At 53.6% G+C, this 19,311-nt stretch overlaps 1 protein-coding gene across 1 annotated transcript; it reads right to left on the minus strand.

Moving 5' to 3' along the window:
• Positions 1-840: 840 nt before the first annotated feature.
• Positions 841-19,162, minus strand: LOC131270372 (probable E3 ubiquitin-protein ligase HERC2). The gene is made up of 11 exons (XM_058272416.1): positions 18,658-19,162; positions 18,218-18,444; positions 12,662-18,136; positions 12,441-12,592; positions 7,665-12,369; positions 7,407-7,601; positions 6,963-7,275; positions 3,911-6,893; positions 3,648-3,842; positions 3,106-3,574; positions 841-3,031 (listed from the first exon to the last, which is right to left on the minus strand). The coding sequence occupies exons 1-11, from the start codon at positions 19,160-19,162 to the stop codon at positions 2,888-2,890; spliced, it is 15,363 nt and encodes a 5,120-aa protein (XP_058128399.1). The 3' UTR covers positions 841-2,887.
• Positions 19,163-19,311: the final 149 nt, after the last annotated feature.

Consider the following 19,311-nt stretch of genomic DNA (forward strand, 5'->3'; position numbering starts at 1 on the left):
AACCGGCTCAGGTTACAGGAGAGGTAGATATTGATCACACACATGGCGGAGCAACACGCTGAGAAAGTGTAGGTTTTTCAGTATAATCTGGTTGACCCGTGGCGCCGAAGAAGAACAGACCAGTGTAACTGTTTGCGGTCACGGTTATTTCAGTACGTTTTGAAGCTCGATTCACCGAAGGGCCAGTTTGAAAGGTCAGCATTGCCTTGAATTTTATATCACACAACCATCATCAACAGAAACGGGACAACCGATATAGTTTTCAAACGTTAAAAATCACGGGACTGATCGAAATTTTATGAACAACACAGGTCTCACAGTGGAATATATGTATGTCCCTCAATTGCATATTGACATAGTTGGTGCTTGAGCATGGCCTCATGAAAATTCGCTACCAACGATACGTAACATTGCACTGATTTAGAATAAATTTCAAGGATACGTGGCACAGAACATAATGGATGCCTTCCTCAAGATCTGAACCAAAATTTCTGCAGCATAAATATGAACAGGATCCGCAGTGAAACTTATGTTACTCATAAACAAAAACTAACCTGCACTGATTTCATCCACTTTCACGTGTAAAAACACTTTGTACTGTGCTGCAGCAAAAAGGGTGTCGGTGCAATCGTGATCGAAAAAGTTGTCCAAAAGGATGCACACGTTCCATCATAGTAGTCGACTGTTGTGGTAACCGTTGCTAGGGGGCTGCGTGTGTAACACCCCGGAATGCTATTGATTTGTATTATTTTTTCAAACCCAGTTCATTTTTCCCCACCCATTGTGTAAGAACACGCTTTTCATTGAATACGCGAATGTGTATGACTATGTCTGAAGTGATTGTTTATTCTGAGATTTCGTTTTAGTTTATTTGGATTTGTTATCCTTCAACTGTCGGTATAAGCTTTAGTATCCAATCAATGTCTGGCCCATTACTTCCCTTAGTATAAATCGGCAGGTTAGGATCGGAAGTAAAAGTGGTCTTAAAGTAAAACAAATACACACGAACATAAAAATAACATCAATCACAGTGCTGTGCAGTGGGAAGAAACGTACCATATTAGAGGCAGATGCGCAAACGTTGTTTTATATTAGTTTCTCTTTTCCAGAGCATAAAGAGCGAACAAGCCGCCGCTACTGCCAAATAATACATCTTTGTTACAGGCTGCTCTGGACAAATAGACGACAAAGATCGCATTTTCGCAGCCACAAGAGATATTTAAGCAGTTGGATAAGATCATTTCTATCTTCTCGTCTTTCCTAACTTTCTAATCTGAATGAATACTATGGGAAGAGGAAGTGCTGCTACGCTCATCAATGACTACAACACACCGGGGGGGGATGGATGGTAATAAATAAATAAAATAAATAATTCCAACCCGCTGATGAACGCCTACACCAAAAATACGTGCTAAGATGCCTTTTCTTCGACAATAACCTTTTATCAATTTTATCCATCGGCAGTTTTGGTTGGTTCCTCTAATACGTGCTAGTTTTCTTTGCGTGGCTAGTTCCATTTCCAGTAAGCAAGTGTCTGCCTAGTTGAACAATCGTTTTGCTGCCAATAATTCATTGATGTCGCACTGATGTTTCTAATGTTATTGATTTCATTTGGTTAAGCTTGTTAATTTTAATTGGGTGCAACCTATGTTTGCTGAGCGCCCCATGTTAATATGTTATTACTGTGCTGTGTACTACGCTTGCAACCTTGTAGAACTGATACGGTGCCGAGACGCGCACGGGAGCATAACTATTTTACGCATTAACACTATCCAGTGAACATAGAGCGGACGGGTCTGTAGTTCAGATGGTCTCGCGAGTGACACCCTTCCCGAACAACAATTCTACTTTACCAACCTGGAACGGATTGCATGAAAGCAAGCTCCAATACTCAACTGACGAGAAAGTTTGAACCATACTATAAAATCAAATTGAATAAGAGAAACTAAGGAAACCTTTTACTTGAGTTAAGACACCGAAAAAAAAACACACTATAGGCTTTAATTAAGAAAAGATAAAAATGAAACACAATTGTTAGACTGAATGAAAAAAATGAAACATGAACATACAGGGACAGATGCTTACAGATGCATACAAAGCGAAACTTGCGCTCTAATTACGTCTAATCTGCAACTTCAATCATAATCAGAGCTTTGCTTTCACAGTAGAAAAGGAACTTACTGGCAGCTATATTCGCTATCTCTAGTACTATTTCTTCCATCTAAGTGTCTACATTTGTTTAGCAACTTTTTGCTATTTGCAAAACCAAAATATGTACGCCTACTTGTCTCTTCCCCCTATTTTATCATCGACTCTTTTTATCATCTCCTACCGGCTTCCGATAAATTCTCAATTGCATTAACAAATCTAACCGCGCTCAATCGCATTACCCTTTCTCTTACCAATTATATCTCTCCATTTTCCCCCACTACAGCGTATTTATATGCTCGCCGGTTACTCGGATCTTCAATTTTCTCCATTTAATGATCCTTTTATTTTATCTGCCTCAAACAAGCATAATTTTGGGAATGTTAATACACGCGCATTATTATTTACGCAAGAAAGGGTGTGTTACGTAGGGTGTTTGCAAAGTTTGGAACCATTGATCGTAGATTCAAAAAGCATTCTCTTTTTTGCACCACTTGAGAATAGAATAGTATGCAATTTCGTGAAAATTAGATGATGAAAATGGGAGGAAAAATAAGAAACAGTTTTCCGCTTCAAAAAATGCGCATCATTCAGTCAACAATGTAGAGAGTCAGTCAATTAAGCTCCTAGGAGATGAGTGAGGCACGGTGTGTGTGTGTGCTCACGACACGCTGCACGTACTTCATATATATATATTACCATAAGGTTGCGGTGTACCGGTTGGAATAGTACATCCGGCTTAAAACAGCACCGATTCGATATCACTATTATCCTCACTGCCGGTCGCTTCCGTCGGGTCGCCCATCGCCACCCGGGCGTACTCATCCGTGTCGATGCTTTTGCAGAAGTAGATTGCATACTTGAGTTTCTCTTGTAGAACGGACTGAAAGTTGAAAGAAAAAAAAAAACACGCGGGGTTCAGGGCACGGGATTACTTTTCCCCGAGGGTAATCTCACCTTGCAGGAGTAACGCGGCATCTTCAGTAGGAAAAAGCAGGTATAGCTCTCCGGCAGGAAGTGATCGGGCGGGTTGTACTTGTCTAGCACCTGGAGCACGAAGTCGCGCCCTCGAAAGTCGGCGATCGTACGCGGGAGCCTCGTGCGGCCCCACACGAAGCGAAGGAACAGCGAGCGCTCCTGGTTGGTGAACTCTTCCATCACCTCCCAGAACCACTGCACGAGCGGGGCGGTCGATTCGACACCCTTGTACGTGGCCACCGTCTTTAGCAGGCAGAGTGGAATGTCCGGTGAACCGCACACCATCGCCTGCAGCTCCGAGGCGGAAAAGAGCGATAGCAGCGGTACCGGTATCACCTTCGACATGCCGTCGCGTACCGCCTTGACCTGCTCGTCAAACTCGTGGATGCGATAGTTGAGCGCTAGCTTAACATATTCGTTGCGATTTTCGGGCGTTATTTTGGTGTACCTGGGGTGGTGAGGTGAAGAAAAGGGTGGTATTAAAAACATGTTTGTTTTGCAAAGGGCTGCGAGATTCGTACTTAGTGGACAGTGGAACTTCGTGACCCTTGGCGGAAGGAGTGGAGAAAGGCAGCTCAATCGAAGCGAACACCTTCGGGTCACTTTCTACATCGCGAATATACAGCAGGCCAGTAATGTAGTCTCGGTCGACCTCTGTCAAATCGGACGGGCGTAGAGTTTCACCGCATAATTGACGCCACACTGGTTCGGCAAGGCTTTACGAAAAAAAGGGGATGATAAATATAGATATGTTTTGCAGTCGTAAATATGTTGGTGTTCTTACTTAAGACTCAATGGTGATCCAGTCCTTACGGCAATTCCCATCAGAACACCCAAAAACCGGAACATGTTCATATGCAGCACGGACGTTAGCATCGGATCGAGCAAGAAACAATCTCTATTCGCACCCGCCTCCCCGCGACCATTCGGTGTCTGGATCAGCAGCGGAACACTGCCATTCTGCAGCTCGTCGCACATTTCCGCGATCGACTCACTGAAACCTCCACCACAGTCGTCCACACTTTCACCGACAAACTTCACCTTCCAGATGCGGTGCGGCATCGAAAGCGCTTCCTGCGTTAGCAGCGGCAACTTTTGAACCATTTGACCGAACACACTCTTCATCCCATCCACTCCGGCGAGTCCGTTGCCGGAGCGCATTCGCGATCGCTTCACCTGAATTCGGTTCAGCTCGATGACGGGGCCATGCGGTTTGTCGCGAACCATTGTCGTCTGGATTACCTTCCGGAAGCCGGTCTCCTTGATCGAGTACACGAGCACATCCTTTAGCGACGCCAGCGAAAGGCTGCCCGCGATGGGAAGCATCGCCAGGCATGGGCAAAGAAGCTCGGAGAAATGATGCAATAGGACGAGCCGGGCGTGTAGCACTTCCGGCGCGATGTCACGCACGAGATCGTACTCGAGCGGTGGCGAAGGAGGTGGACGTACCGCTTCGCTAAGCTGGTACGTCGAGAGGGCGAGCGTGTGAGCGGATCCACATATTACCTTCACGATGTGCTTGCCCTGCAGTGATTGTACCAACCGAGGGCGCTGGATGGCACTCACCGTCCCATCACCAAGCTGCCCTTCGTCGTTGTCGCCCCACGTGAACACCTCTCCACCGTCACTGCAAGCGACACAGTGCAGCGACCCGGTCGCGATCGAGATGATCTTCTTGCCCTGCAGTGCCGCTACCTTTTTCGGACGCCTCACGTGGTCGGTGTTGCCGTGTCCCAGCCGATGGTAGTCACCTTTTCCCCACGTATACACGGCGCCGGACCGCGTTAGGGCCACCGAAAACTGTGATCCACATTCCACCTTCGTTACACCCAGTCCGGCGAGGCTTTCGATCTTCATCGGCGCCTTGCACCCATCGGAGCCGCCCCGACCCAGCTTGCCATAGTCTCCGTCGCCCCAGCTCCACACGTTATCGTCGTCGGTGATGCAGAGCGTCTGAGCGTCACCCGATCCGCAAGCGATATCGATCGCCCGATAGCCGAGCAACGCTTCCACCAACTTGGGCTGCAGCTGATCCTCCGAATCACCGTGACCCAGTCGCCCGTAGCGTCCCTTGCCCCACGTCAGCACATGCCCTTGCGAGGTGATGCAAGCCGAATGGGCACTTCCACACGCGATATCGATCACACCGATCCCGGAGAGGGCTTCGATCAGCTTGGGCCGGTCGTAGCTATCGCGATTGCCGTGGCCCAGCTTGCCATCCTCTCCTTCGCCCCACGAGAACACTTCCCCATCGGAGGACAGCGCTAGGCAGTGCTTGCCCCCTGAGTTAACCGCCACCTTCTTGATCATGACGTGCTGAAGCGATTCAACGAGCGTTGGCGTCGTGACGGAATCGGTTCCCCCAACTCCAAGCCGTCCACCGGCACCGTATCCTGTGGCGTACAGCTTCCCATCCGGTGTGACGGCGTACAGTGTCTGTTCTCCACCGGCGATCTGAACCGGTCGCAGCAAACTCAACGCCTCGCAGGGTGTCGGTATCTTGATGCGACTCCCATCCAAGCCACCCAGCTGGCCCCGGTGATTGTGTCCCCAGCCGAAGATGGTACTTGCACCACCCCACGAAAAGGCCCAATCTTCCGGCCGTCGGTTGAACCATTGCAGCAGCTGCGAGTCGTATTGGGGCGTAAAATATCCGTGATCTTCGTGCAGATACTTCAGCACTTCAGGGACGACGCTTGCGGGGACGGAAGAATCGATTGCCAGCCCGCTGCTTCCGCTGCTTCCAGCGGTGATTGTGGTCGTTCCGGTGGTGCTGCTACTGCTGGTGCTCCCACTCGAGCTTCCCACGGTGCTGCTCAACTCAAACACCAACGGATGCTGGCTTAGCAAACTCGAGTGGCTGGATGTGTGTTGTATTAGCGACATGTAGTCCCCTTGACTGGTGCTGTTGCTGCTGCTGACGATGGAGGCGGTAGTTGCCGGTGCCGCTGGTGAGGCGATTTCGGCCAGCTTTTTCCGCACCTCGAAGCAGAACGATGGAGGAAGGTTCGTGCGACGGATGAGCGCCTGTGCGACGCGTACCGCTGCACAGTACCGCCGGAACCAAGCCCATCGGTGCGGATCGGCCTGTGGCAGCAGCAGCGTATCCATGTGCATATCACACGCCAACGCAACCAACGTTTTAAAGTACTCCGAGTGCATCAGATGAATGCCACTGCGTACCTGCGGCTCTTCGTACTCGTACTGACGCAAAATTATCGGCACCAGCGGGGTCAATATCTCCACTACGGCCGCATCCGTGGCCCTCGAACCGTCCTTCGAAAGGGCAGCTCCACTATTGCACAGCAGTTGGTGCATTTTTTTCAGTGACCAAATTCTTTGTGCCACGGTAAGCGAACTTAGCTGTGCACACTGCGACAAGGCCGATGTTAGACGGATCAGTACACTTGTGTTTGCACTTGGGACGGGTAGGGAATCGAGCAGGGCCATCACGAGGGCAATCGAAGGTTGCGATAGGACGGTACGATCGGATCCGAGCTCCTGGAGGTACGATTCGGGCATAATGGCATGCACGTAGAAGCGCCATCCCCACCCGTTGACCGAATTGTCGCTCGTAAACTTCCAACGTATCTCGTCACCCGGAACCCGTATTTCTTGAGCCCATTGAGCGTATTCGCGTCCCGAGCGCGTCGCTACCACGTTACCCGAGTCGTCAATGATGATTAACGGGTCGTTACGGCGTTCGGTCGAACATTGACTGTCGAACTCGATGCGAAGCGATTCGGCGCCGGGAATTTTCACGTGTCCTACAATAAAGAAACAATTAACTGTATCCTTACCCTTTCTTTCTACCTCTCACTCTGACAACCACTTACCGACAAGTATTATATCATCGATGTAAGGATGGCTCGTCTCCTGCACGACCGGCTTCGGAAGCTTTCCCAACGAATGCCGTGACGTGCACAAATCTTCCAGCTCCGTGATGCACGTTTCAATCAGCATGTTCGCGATGTTTGTGTTCGACTTGGCCAACGCGATCAACGTGGTGGCTATCGTTTCGGACGTGCTGGATGGTCCGGTACGACCGAAAACACTCAATTTGAGCAGCTCAATCAGATGTTTCGCTTCCGGTTCCCCAAGCAGTGAGGTAAAGTCATCCAAATTGCTTGCATTCGCTTCGTTCATAATCTTAAATAGGATGAAAAAGGGTACAAAATGGCGTAATGATCATTTTACCTACTTTCATTTGCTGGCTTTCCAAGACGCCAGCAATGAAGTGGTTGTTTAACCCGATACTGTATTTTCACCCCTTAACTTACCTCATCGTGATGGGTCATGGTGGCCGCCATAACCGACATCGCACTAGCAGACATTTTCGAGTGTCGCTGGGTCGCATTGCAGCTGGATAGTGATGCAGATAGTGACAGCGAGCCGGTCAGGCTGCGGTATGCTCCGAGGGTATTGTTCATGCCGGAGATTATTGGAATGTCCGCGGAATCAATGAAATCGGCCGTCTAAAAGAGAACGGGAAGATTTAATAAAATAAAAACATCTGCTTCCCAACCATCGATCCTTACCGCCACCGTTAAACCGGCCATATCGGCTGGCCCTTCGCCACCGCCCTGGGCGATGGTTTCGTTTTGCTGCGCCAACGTACTCTCGGCGACCGTTTTCGCTCCCGCTTCGTCCGCTTCCGAGATGGGTGAGACGGGCTGCAGGCCGACGCTCGCGCCGTCTGGCCCTAACTTATCAGCCGTGTTGACTAGCGAGTGGCACGTGAGGGCGGCGATGATGCAGGCGCGTGCATGGAGGATGCTCATGGCGTTGAGGATGTGCGACAGTGCCGCCTGTCTAGCGCTGGCCGTTTCCAGCGAGAGCACAATCTCGGACAGGGAGGGACGCTGCTGTTTGCTACTGCTTGCCGCCGGGAGGGGTGACGAAGTAGTCGCCTCCGTATCGGACGCGTAAATCCCTAGACTGTGGCTTCCGAGTGGGTCCTTGGCCACAGCGAACGGGACCGGTTCCTTTTTATCCTTTTCCGATTGGTTCTGTGGTAAACTCCAAGCCACCGAGTGGGAACTGCCACAGGCAACACGGTTCACAAAGATACCATCTAGCCCGAGGACGAGGCTCGGCTTTTTGTTCACGATCGTATTGCCGGATCCCTGCTGGCCGTGGTCGTTGTCACCCCAGGCGTACACTTGCCCACTGTCCGTCACGGCGAGGCAATGCAGCGCCCCTACGGCTACGTGAATCACCTTCTTCCCACGCAGACCCCCGATAGGGGTTGGTTTGCGCACGTGCTGATCCGTACCGTGTCCGAGGCGATAGTAGTCCCCTTTGCCCCAGGTCCACACTTCGCCGGATTTCGTGAGCGCAAGGCTGAACTGCGCACCGCATTCGATCTGCATCACTCCCACGCCGTTCAAACGGTCCACCTGATGCGGGATGGAGCATCCTTCCGAGCCACCGCGACCCAGTTTGCCAAAATCACCGTCACCCCAGGAAAACACGAGCCCCTCCTCGGTCAGGCAGAGTGTCTGAGCGTCCCGACTTCCGCAAGCAACCTGTACGACCCGATGCTCCTGCAGCGCGGTCACGTGCTTCGGTTTCAGCTGCGTACAGTTGTCCCCGTGTCCCAGCCGTCCGTACTCTCCCAAGCCCCAGGTGTACAGCTCGCCCGAGCTCGTAATGGCCGCACTGTGGCTCGATCCGCACGCGATATCGCGGATGCGCTTTGTTCGCAACGTCTCGATGAGCTTCGGTTTCTCGAGCGTGAGCCGATTGCCGTGGCCCAGCTTTCCATCTTCACCCTCGCCCCAGGAAAATACCTTCCCATCGAGCGTAAGGGCCATCGCGTGCTTGCCGCCCGAATGTACGGCCACCTTCTTCACCACGTACTGGCTGAGTATCGGTACTTGCTTCGGTGTGGGCACGTTATTGTTGTGCCCCAGGCCGAGCCGTCCATTCGTGCCTTCGCCGCACGCGTACAGCTTTCCGTCCTGCGATACGATGAACAGCGACTTCGAGCCGCCCGCTATGTGTATCGGTTTCAGCTGGCTCAACACCGACGAGTACGTCGGTAGCTTCACCTTCGACCCTTTCAGCCCACCGAGCTGCTCTTTGTCGTTCAAACCCCACACGAGCACCTTCGAGGAGGCCTCGTCGTTCAACGAGGCCGGTTCGTCCACGTAATTCGACGAGGTGGAATAGCTCGGTTCGGCAATCGTCTCGTTTTCGGAAGCGAGAAAACCCGCCCCTTGCAGCATCGCGTCCAGGTCGGTCTGCTTGCGTTTACCGACAATCGACAGCCCGTGCACCTTGCACTGAATGCCATTGTTGCGACACTGTTTGATGCGAATCTCGATCCACCGATAGTACTGCTTGCAGTCGGTGAGCAGCGGGACGGTCACGTCGGTCGGGCTGATCGAAACCCAGCAGAGGTCCTTCAGTGTCACCTGCGAGCATCCAACGCGCACCACCACCAGCGAGGGCATGTGGGAGTAATCGTCCGGATCGACGACGATCGCTAGCGATTGCACCAGCACCTGTTCGTGCAGCTTCAACCGAATCCAATGCTTTCCCTGCGATGCCGCCGTGCTCGTACTCTGCCAGTAGTTGTTGGCACTACGATCGAGCAGATACTTGGCGGACGCTTCGTTCGAGGACACCGACAGCGAGCGAATACAGCGTGACCAATCGTCGATGATGTCGAACACACCGGGACCACCACCGGATGAGGAACCAGCACCTGGGCCGCCCGCCGACGTACCGTAACCATCGGGGTTCGAAATTAACTCCAGCTCGCTAATGCTTCCTTCCCAGAGCGTTTGCTCGGGGAACTCCACCGTCACATCGGTGCCGTTCAGCGTGGTCACAATGCCCGTGCTCTCGCGAGACACCGCAAACGATGGAAACGGATGGTGGTAGCTTTGCAGCAGACGTACCTGCGAACCCAATATAATTCCTCCGGATGCTTCCGTTGCCGTCGGCGGTTCGAGCATCTCCAGATGCACGAAGCACATCCAGTACGGCCGATCGTGAATCTGCCAGTTGACGCGCACGTTCAAATCGTGCAGTCCTTCCGGTTCCACCTTCTGTACCGTGCCAATGTCACCTTTGCGAATTTCCTCGAAATCCTGACAGCAGCGTACGAGCATCCCCGGCGCTATAATTCCCCGCACGTACATGGCGTACTGGTCAGCCGATTTGAAATCTTCCCGCGACTTATAAGCCGTGCCTTGCTGGTGATGGTAGTCGTGCTGCGACGAACCTTCCATCGTATCCGAACTCACGCTCTCCGTGTCGCTCTGCCCGCGATGATCCACTAGATCGTGCTCTAGGTGATCACCTCCCGATTTACCTCCACCAAGGCCAGCTGTGACGTCCGGATGTTCCAGGATCCACTGGATGATTTGCTCGGCCGTGGGGCAGGCGTGCTCGTTCTGATGCATTAGGCTCTTGAAGGCCAACTCGACCGATTTACGGGTGAATCCCATTTCCATGATCTGAGAAACGAGTGGAGTGGGTGCTGGTAAGCCCCGGCTGCGTCCACTACGACTCGTGCCAGCGGTGTCCGTCCCAGCAGCGGTACCGGCGGGCGTTCCGGGCAGTTCACTTGCCAGCGATGAAGCTTCGTTGTTGTAGATCGGAACCCCGTGGATCATGGTCGGTTGTCCCAGTGGCAACGGACGCGGGTGTCTCGGGCCATCCGCTACAGCGGTGCAGTGGACGTGACTGGCCAGCATTTGCGATATGTTCAGCGCGGCCAGTTCCATCTCCTGATAGGTGTAGCACGCTTTCAGTGGGCTCGGCTGGGTGGCTCTCAGCAGAATCGTCTGTATTAGCAACTCCGCAGCCGTGCTGTATGCTTGCGACTCATCCGATGCGTTCGATTCACTGCGAGGTTTTCCATCTTCCATCTCCGGACTCGTGTCATCCCGTTCGAACGATACACTCTCCCTCGATGCGCTCTTCGCCAAGCCGGGCGAACGCTGGCGGAGGATGCGCCGCAAAAGACTCTGATTGCGGAACAACACTTTGGTTGCCTTCAGGGTGGCAAAGTTGATCTGTTGACCCTGAAGCAATGCTGCGCAAATTGCCGCACCACCGGGGCCACCGGCACCGTTAAGGGGCACCGTCTGGCCGACGCCGTAAAACATCACGGACCAGGAATTGAGTAGCATCTCGCTGATCGTTACCTTCGACAGGCTGAACGCTCCGACGTCGGCACACTCGGCCACCTTGAAGATGGGAATTTTCTTGGTCTCCGCCGCACCGTGTACGTTCATCACTACTTTGCCTTTTTTGGTCATGCGCGAAATCGTTCCCCGTACACCATCGAGCGTGAGATTTAGGCCGATGCGAGGCCTCGAATCGCAACCACCGATCGTCCCAAGCGTGCCTATGATGGCCCGCTTGTCACCCTCCGTGATGCCGTCCAGTTCGTTCACGAGGAAAATGTCCGCCGTGAGGCACAGCTTCTGCTGGATGAACGAATTGATACTCTCGTTCCACAGCGGCAGTGTGTGCAGCTTCCGTATCAGAACGACCATCTCCTCCGCTACCGTTCCACTGTGGGACGCGCTATACAGAACGCGCGACTTTGTGTCGATCGACCCGGACAGGAGTGACGAATCGTTCGGGCAGGTCAACGAGATGCGTCCCAGCACATCGAACAGTCGACTCACGATGCCATCCACGCGTGGGCGCTCCTCCTGACCCCAATTCACGAGCGTCGATTGCAGCAACCGCAGACAGTGCAGCTTCTTGTAGACATCCTTTTTGCTCGCGATCGGTGAGTTGAGGATTTCGAATGCCAGCGTAATCCAATTCGGAGTGGTAAGCTGCCGGGAGAGGGCGGGTGACGATGAGATGGCACGAAGAAACCCAAGCACGGTCCACTGCTCCAGGCCAAAGCTGTTGTAATGGTTGGAGCTGGCGGCGGCAGAGGAGGAGGTCACGCGCGGAAGGGCTTCGTTCTGCTGTAGCATCGTGCGGAACATGGAAGCAACGGCACGGAGCGCATTCTGTTCCATCCGTTCCGCGTGTAGGCCAACCGAGGCGAACAGCATCTGTAGCGTTTTGATGCACACATTCCGGAGCAGTTTGGTCGGATGTGACTCGTTCGCCAGCGAGTGATCGATAAAGTCGTCCCGCTCGCTATCTTTGTCCGGCGAGAGGGCTTTCAAGGCGCTGTCCGCAAGCCGGAGATCGTACTTTCCCTCTTTGCCCATACGGTACGAATTGGTGGACCCATTATCCCATTCCACACGAACCCATCTGCAAGGGGAGAATGCATTGTGAATTGTACGAAACAAAATGTGTCCACCTCTCCATTGTAACGAACTTACCCATCCTCCCCAATTTCACTTATGATTCGTCCCTCTCCACCCGGTCCATCTTGCTCACCCCATTTCCAATCGGCACCGCGTGCAATTCGTGTGCCTATTTTCATAAACTTCGATAGTTCTGGACCCGAGAAGCCTTCTTTGGACGATTTTAACTAAAAACAAAGAATTCAGATAGTCAGCTTTCCACGCGGTATTTATGGGAGCATCTGAGGTGTACCTACATTTGTTACGACATCCTCATAAATAACGGACGTGTCGGATGTGTTCTTACTGCTCGGCATATCGGCACCGGTTTGACGCAGCAAGCCCATGATACTACCGAGAATTCCGGAATTTATCAGCAAACTTAGCTCATTCGCCTCGTACGTTCGCGAAAGGATGCCGAAAATGCTCAGCAAAAAGCGGGCCCTCGGTAGCTTCTTCAGGAACACGTAGGTGCCCAAGTTCGAGTTGTCCTTTTCGCCGTGCGTACGGTGGCGTCCGTTGATTTTGTCCTGATTCACGTACTTCTGCAGCTCGCCGACGGTCCACTCGAGGATCTTCGCTTGCGCGATCAGTAGATCCGCCTTTTGGTAGGCGGTTATCATGTTCAGATTGTCCAGGACATGTTCGGCACCACGCTGTTGCCGTTGTTGTTGGTGCTGCATCGGGATACTGCCATCTGCGCCACCAGCCGCCGCCGCCGCTAGATGATCCATCGTAACACTTGCTGCTTGCCGGACGTGTAACCCGAGAAACCCGTTGAACAGACTGTACTGCACCGCATCGAAAAGGCCCGGCGTACGGAGCAGCTCGTAGAACATTTCCAAACCCTGGCGGCGTATCTGGTAGCGCTGTATCTGGCAGTACATCGCCCTGCGGAGCGTTTCCACGTCGCACTGGTCGTGCAGGATGAAATCGACAATCTGCTGGCTGATGCCGTTCTTGAACTCCGGGTACGATTCCAGGAGGCACTTTTCACTCAAGTTCGCGATGACATTGTTGATGAAGTCGTCCCCATCATGTGCCGCGGTCTTGGCCGTCTTTGCTCCACCTCCTCCTCCACCGCCACCCTCGACAAACTCGATCATTTCGTTTGTTGGGGTTTTGCTTTGGTCGTCATTGTTGTTGTTGTTGTTGTTGAAGGTGATTTGCTTCTTTGTGTTCGGCTCGGCGGCATTATCTCCGGCGCCGAGTTGCGAGTTGGTATGGATCATGGGTACTCCTCCTCCTCCTCCATCAATGGTGCCACTTTCGAGAAGGTTTTCGTTTGAAGAGCTGACAACCTTCACCACGGAAACGTTACCGAGAAGAATCACTGGCGAGGCGGATCGATCGCACGGTCGATCCCTTTGCACATTCCCCGAGGTGAGGCTCTCCAGGCTGCCCACCTTGATAATACTTTCGTTGACTAGATTTTCCGAAGATAGTGCCCCAACTCCTTGCTGCTGTTGGAGGTTGTGTTTCATGCTGCTCGTCAGCAGACTCTCTTGGGATTGAATTTTTCCGGTGTGCGTGAACTGACTTTGGATGGTGACGTTCACGATGTCTTCCGGTTTGGCGCACGGGAGCTGTAGCTGCCGTTTGGCTGCCCGCATGTCAGCGATGATGCGTCGTACGAGCGACTGGAAGCGGGGCATGCGATGTAAAATGTGTAGCCGTGCCAGTCCGTGCTGCTCCAGACTGATCGCCGGTCGGATTTCGTACAGCAGAAAGCGACATTTGTCGATCATGGATGCGCACACTTCCTTGTAGCTGCGGTTTAGCTGCTGGCGCATTTTCACGATCGCCCACTTGGTCTGGTGCACCGTGCGGATGATGGTTACGATCGGTTGGGGCGGTTTCGAACCGATCCCGTTCAACTCCCGGTCCACGACGGCTAGTGCCAGTGGTCCCAGGGCTTGATGGCGAATTAGTACGGCCATGAGCAGCCGTTCCAGTTCGACCACCGGGTGCTCCGGCGGGAACTCCTGATGCCAGATGAGATGATGTTCCTTGCAGTAGCGCTCGCAAATGGCAATCCACGAGGAAACGAGCGGATCGGTGATTTTACCGTCACCCAAGTTCGCCAACAGGGTGTCCACGCGCTGAGAAATCAGTGCTAGCGGCCAGCTTACCAACGAGGGCAAACCGTCGACGATGGGTCGGTGGTGCGAGGAGGCGTCAGTCGGTGTACTTCCCGCCGTTGAACCACTGCTTCGAGCTTCTCCTTTTTCTTCGTCGAACGGATTCGATGGTTGCAGCACCTGCAGGCCTCCGCTGAGGACGTGTGAGTTCAGCAGATTGAGACACTGCAGTTCCGCCGGTTGCAAGGGAGATCCGACCTGCAGAATACTTGCCCGCAAACCCAACAGGTAGCCCAACACGCACTCCGAGTGAAAGTGTGTCAGCGTGACCATTGGTCGAGGGTTCGCTCCACTTTCGGTCATCTCGCTGACCGCGTACCGACCGACGCGCAGGTACGATGTAATGAACTCAAACGCCGCCCGATGCTGCGGATTTCCGATCTCCAGCGAAATGTCCCGACCGGCGTTCGTCTGCAGCAGCTCTTGCGTGAGCGGATTTTCGGGCTGGTAGTCCTTCACGTCGTACACGTTCCCGTTGATGATGGCCCAGTTGCCACCGTCGCGAATGTGGTTGTCGATGTCACTGCGCCGTATGAGTACCGCTTCCTCCTGCACGGGCATCGCTTTGGCCGTGCCGCGACAGATAATACCCGGCCAGCCCATATCGTCCGTGTCCTGCAGTTCACCCTCCTGCGTCAGCCGGTTGAAGTTGTCCAGCGCGTTCAGCAGCGGAATAAAGTGCCGGTTCCAATCGAAGTTCGACAGCAGGAGTGGTTTTTCCTGCTGGATCAACACCATCCCGACGATCAGTTCGTGTAGCAGCGTGTCGGAAATGTCGTTGCTGATGATTTCCGCCACCCCGTCCTTGCCTTGGATGATCGTTTCGTACGCTTTGTTGAGGGTGGTCACGCACGGCCCGACCAGCTGTCCAATGTAGGTGTACAGCAGTGCTTCCGCGCCCCCACCGCCCAGCTCGTCCCCCGCTTTGGAGGTGCAAAGGTACGAAAGGAGCAACCGTTGGAACTTGTGCAGCAAATCCAAACTCGGGGACGGTGGTTCAGGGGAGGAAAAACCTTCATCCGGTTTCAGGTACGGTCCCAGCATCAGCTGACCGAGCCGGGCCTGGGTGAGGCTGGAATTGTTGCGAAGCAGTTGTTTGAGAAGGTGCAGCAAAGATAGATGCGTCCCACTTCCGGAGTCCTGCAACCGTTGCTGATGCTGGTGGTGATTGATGGCCTGATTGAGCGCCGTCTGAAGACCACCTTCGGCCATCAGCGAGCCAACGAGCAGATCCGTCATGAAACGGTGTCCAGCCGATGAGGCGACCCCGGGTCCTCCGCCATCATGTCCCGACGGAAGCAGTGAGGTGAGCGTTTGGGCCCGCTCCGATGCCGTGGGAAGTATTATACTCCAGCCAACCTGCAGCGTCCATTGGGCGGCTTCTTGCATCGTTTTAAGCACCACAGGACCTCCGGCCAGGTTGAGGATGCGTGTTTTCAGGCTGGCGAGCAATCGCGACCCTTCTACCAGCCCAACCTGCCGAGGGTGAACGTTGTTCATGATCATCGCGTGCAGTTGGAGTCGCAGCAGATTCAACGAAGCCACTGCAATACATTCCGCTTCCTGGCTCGGTGGATGGCGGGATGCGTCTGCGCCGGAAACGCTCTGCGATGCGCATACCATGCAGAGTAGCTGATCAAGCAGCCGGAACGTGTGCTCGCTGAGATCTACCACGAACGGGATCTTGGTGGGGATGCCCAGCGTCGAAGAGTGACACCAGACGATGGTTTGGGCTGCACCGGCCGCGATCCCTGCGATGCGTAGTGTTGGTGGCGTCGTTAATATCGGCGTCAGGATGATGGGATCTCTCGAGACACAGCCAGGGCAGATCTGCTGGAAGTCGTTGCGGCCCCAACCGTAGAGTTCTCCGGAAGCGGTTAGGGCCAAGCAGTGCGCCAGTCCAACGGCAAGATCGACCACCTTCTTTCCCTCGAGTGCCTGTACCATCTTGGGCGACGGACAGTGTTCGGAGTGCCCATGACCGAGCCTTCCACCGTGGCCCTTTCCCCAGCTGTACACCGTTCCGTCTCGACTGAGAGCGATGCTGAACTGAGACCCGGAAAATACCTTCACGGCAGCCGCTTGGGGCAGCTCAATTTGGATCGGAATCGATGATCCGTTGCAGGAACTATTTCCGAGCTTTCCGAAGTCACCATCTCCCCACGCGAACACGTCCCCCGTATCCGTGACGCAGAGAGAATGCGCGTCTCCACACCCGAGTGCCACATGAACCACACGGTGGGACTTTAACGCTGTCACCTGCGTGGGAACGTGTTTATCTTCCGAATTGCCATGTCCGAGGCGTCCGTATGTTCCGCGGCCCCAAGTGAACAGTTCGCCGTTAGCGGTTATGGCCGCGCTATAGGATGCACCACAAAAAACTCCAGTCACCTGGCGCTCGGCGAGTGCCGTTACTCGAGTGGGTTGTTCTTTCGCGATCGTATCTCCGTGCCCAAGGCGACCACCTTCTCCATTGCCCCACGAGAAGACATCACCACTAGCGGAGAGTGCTAGGACGTGCCTTCCTTCGCAGTGTGCCGCCAGTTGAATTATGTTGAACGCGTCCAGCGCTTCAACCGGCTTGGGGGCACTGTTCTCCGTCACTGTGCAGTTCGTCATCAGGTGAGGCACCGAGAACACCTGCCCCGTGGTGGCGAGTAGATAAACGGTATGCTCGGCGCAAACAACCTGCCGGACCTGCACACCACCCGGGAGTTCGATCGTGGCAGAGGAGTAGCGGGGAAACTGTCCGGCCGAGCCCGCAAACCCATCGACGGCGGAGTTGTTTGCTGCCTCGGTAGCGGTAAAGCCGTACACCTCCGGCGAACAGGCGCTCCAGCCGAGGGTGAATATTTTCTGCGAGTTGGACTTGCTTGGGATCACCTTGGTGGAGTAGTTCCCGGCCGGCAGGTGGGGCTTGGCGAGCCGATCCAGGTGGCTTATGATGATGACGGCCGCTTGTTTCAGGTCGACGCAGGTGGTTTCATTCTCGGGCAGCGTCAGAAAGCGAAGGAAAGATTCCGTCGGCCCGAAGTGGAACGAGTCGGACCCACTGAAGGACCCGAAGCTTTCGATCTGCTCATACCGGTGCAGCAGCGGGACTAGCGGGGCTCCCGTATTTTGCGGTGGACTTCGATTGTCATCCGATTGTTGGTCTTTTTCGTGCAGGGTGAGCAGCAGTGAAACACCCTCGAGTGATCCTCCGAGCGTACCTTTCTGGGCACCCAGTTCCAGTAGCAAATTGAGGGCGATATGCCGATCGGCCTTGGGAACGAGACAGCGACCTCCCATAACATCGCCCAAAACCACCTGGCGCAGAAATTTGATCGATTTTTCAACCACCTCAATCCACAGGGTTGACATGTGGGAGGTATCGAAAAGGGACGCTTCCGGTAGGCTTTGTAATGCCTCCAGCGCCTCCGAGAGCAGCTCGCTGCAGAGTTCAATATCTTCTCCCGAACGCCAAGCACGTCGAAGAAAGGCGAAGGAAAAATTCAACGCTGCACGTGTTCCAACACGTGCCAAACCGAACGTGGCCTTATCCGAGTCTTTCGTTGAACCACCGACCGTCCGATCGAGGCTTGAATTTTTCTGCAAAAGGAAGAAAGCAAAATTGATTGAGTTTTATGAACTCAACCACGATAATATTTTCCACTTAAAAATGGTATTTACACTAAGCTTTCCGGCATCGCACTCGCTAGTGATCAGGTCGGTGGAATGTTGCTTCTCCTCGGATCGTTCCTCCGGTGTGCAGCGCTGCAGCGCGATGAAGTATCGTCTGTACACGTAAAGTATTTGCCGCGTGCGATTCGCAGAGAGGCAGTTACCGGCTGCTTGCAGACAAATTTCCCTTTGTTCGGCTATCAGCTTCTTAATGCATCCTTTTTTCTCCTCCGTTCCTACATACGGTTATGGGTGGCGTGCGGTGGTAGACATGGAGAAATAAACCAAACAAAGCGTGAAATAAGTGAAGACGGACGACGAAGCTTGCTTTGTTTGTCCGTCGTTCGTGCGCAGTGGTGTACTGCACCATTGCAAGGAATGCACACGGTATCACCAAGTCCATGACAATGACCTTTACGACGGTTGGTTTGAGGACTGTCTGCACTTACCAGGGACGGGGCTCCAAAGCCAAGAGTCTAGCTGGACCGAACTTGCGCTGCCCGATGACGGTTCGGTTGATTGTGTGTGGTTCTGTGCTTGACCTTTCCTCGATTGTCCATATCCGTTGCCTGCAGCTCCTCCTCCTCCTCCTCCAGGTGACTCCCCTTCAACATCCAACGATTGGCAACCGGAGCAGATGCAGTGCGTGTTTGCCCCGCAAATCCCTTTGCAGCAGGAGCAGCTTAGATTTTCCACTCCACAGTAGTATCGTCCATCGGAACGCGAATAGGCAACATCCCCATTCGCGTTCACAGCCGTATGCGCTCGTTCCGTGCTAATTTCTTCATCCTGGATGAGGTGGTTCCAGAGGTTGGCCAAGTCTTCCGCATTTCGCAGCGCACTGCCCACATCCGCCTTAACCCACTTCTCGTCCAAATAGGGCAGCGGGCGGAAGTATACTTCACCGCTGATGCCTGCGGGCGGCGACGAACCGTTGGCGGAGCCGTTCATCATTTCCATCTGAAAACTTTTAGTTTCGTTTTCACTACTCGGAAGTGATGTACGCGGATGTGTTTACGTGGATAAACACTAAACGCAGAAGCTATGTGCTGCAGTCGCTTCGCATAGCTATAAAACTATTGCTGGCATACATAAGAGCTATA

The sequence above is a fragment of the Anopheles coustani genome, chromosome 3 (genome assembly GCF_943734705.1).
Source record: "Anopheles coustani chromosome 3, idAnoCousDA_361_x.2, whole genome shotgun sequence".
NCBI lineage: Eukaryota > Metazoa > Arthropoda > Insecta > Diptera > Culicidae > Anopheles > Anopheles coustani.

Excerpts from the sequence above, each read along its gene's own strand:
- LOC131270372 (XM_058272416.1), bottom strand. The coding sequence starts at position 19,162 with ATGATGAACGGCTCCGCCAACGGTTCGTCGCCGCCCGCAGGCATCAGC. Across the intron at positions 18,445-18,657 it reads GCTTTGGAGCCCCGTCCCTG|GAACGGAGGAGAAAAAAGGA; the intron begins GTAAGTGCAGAC and ends AACCGTATGTAG. Across the intron at positions 3,843-3,910 it reads GGATCACCATTGAGTCTTAA|CCTTGCCGAACCAGTGTGGC; the intron begins GTAAGAACACCA and ends TTTTTCGTAAAG.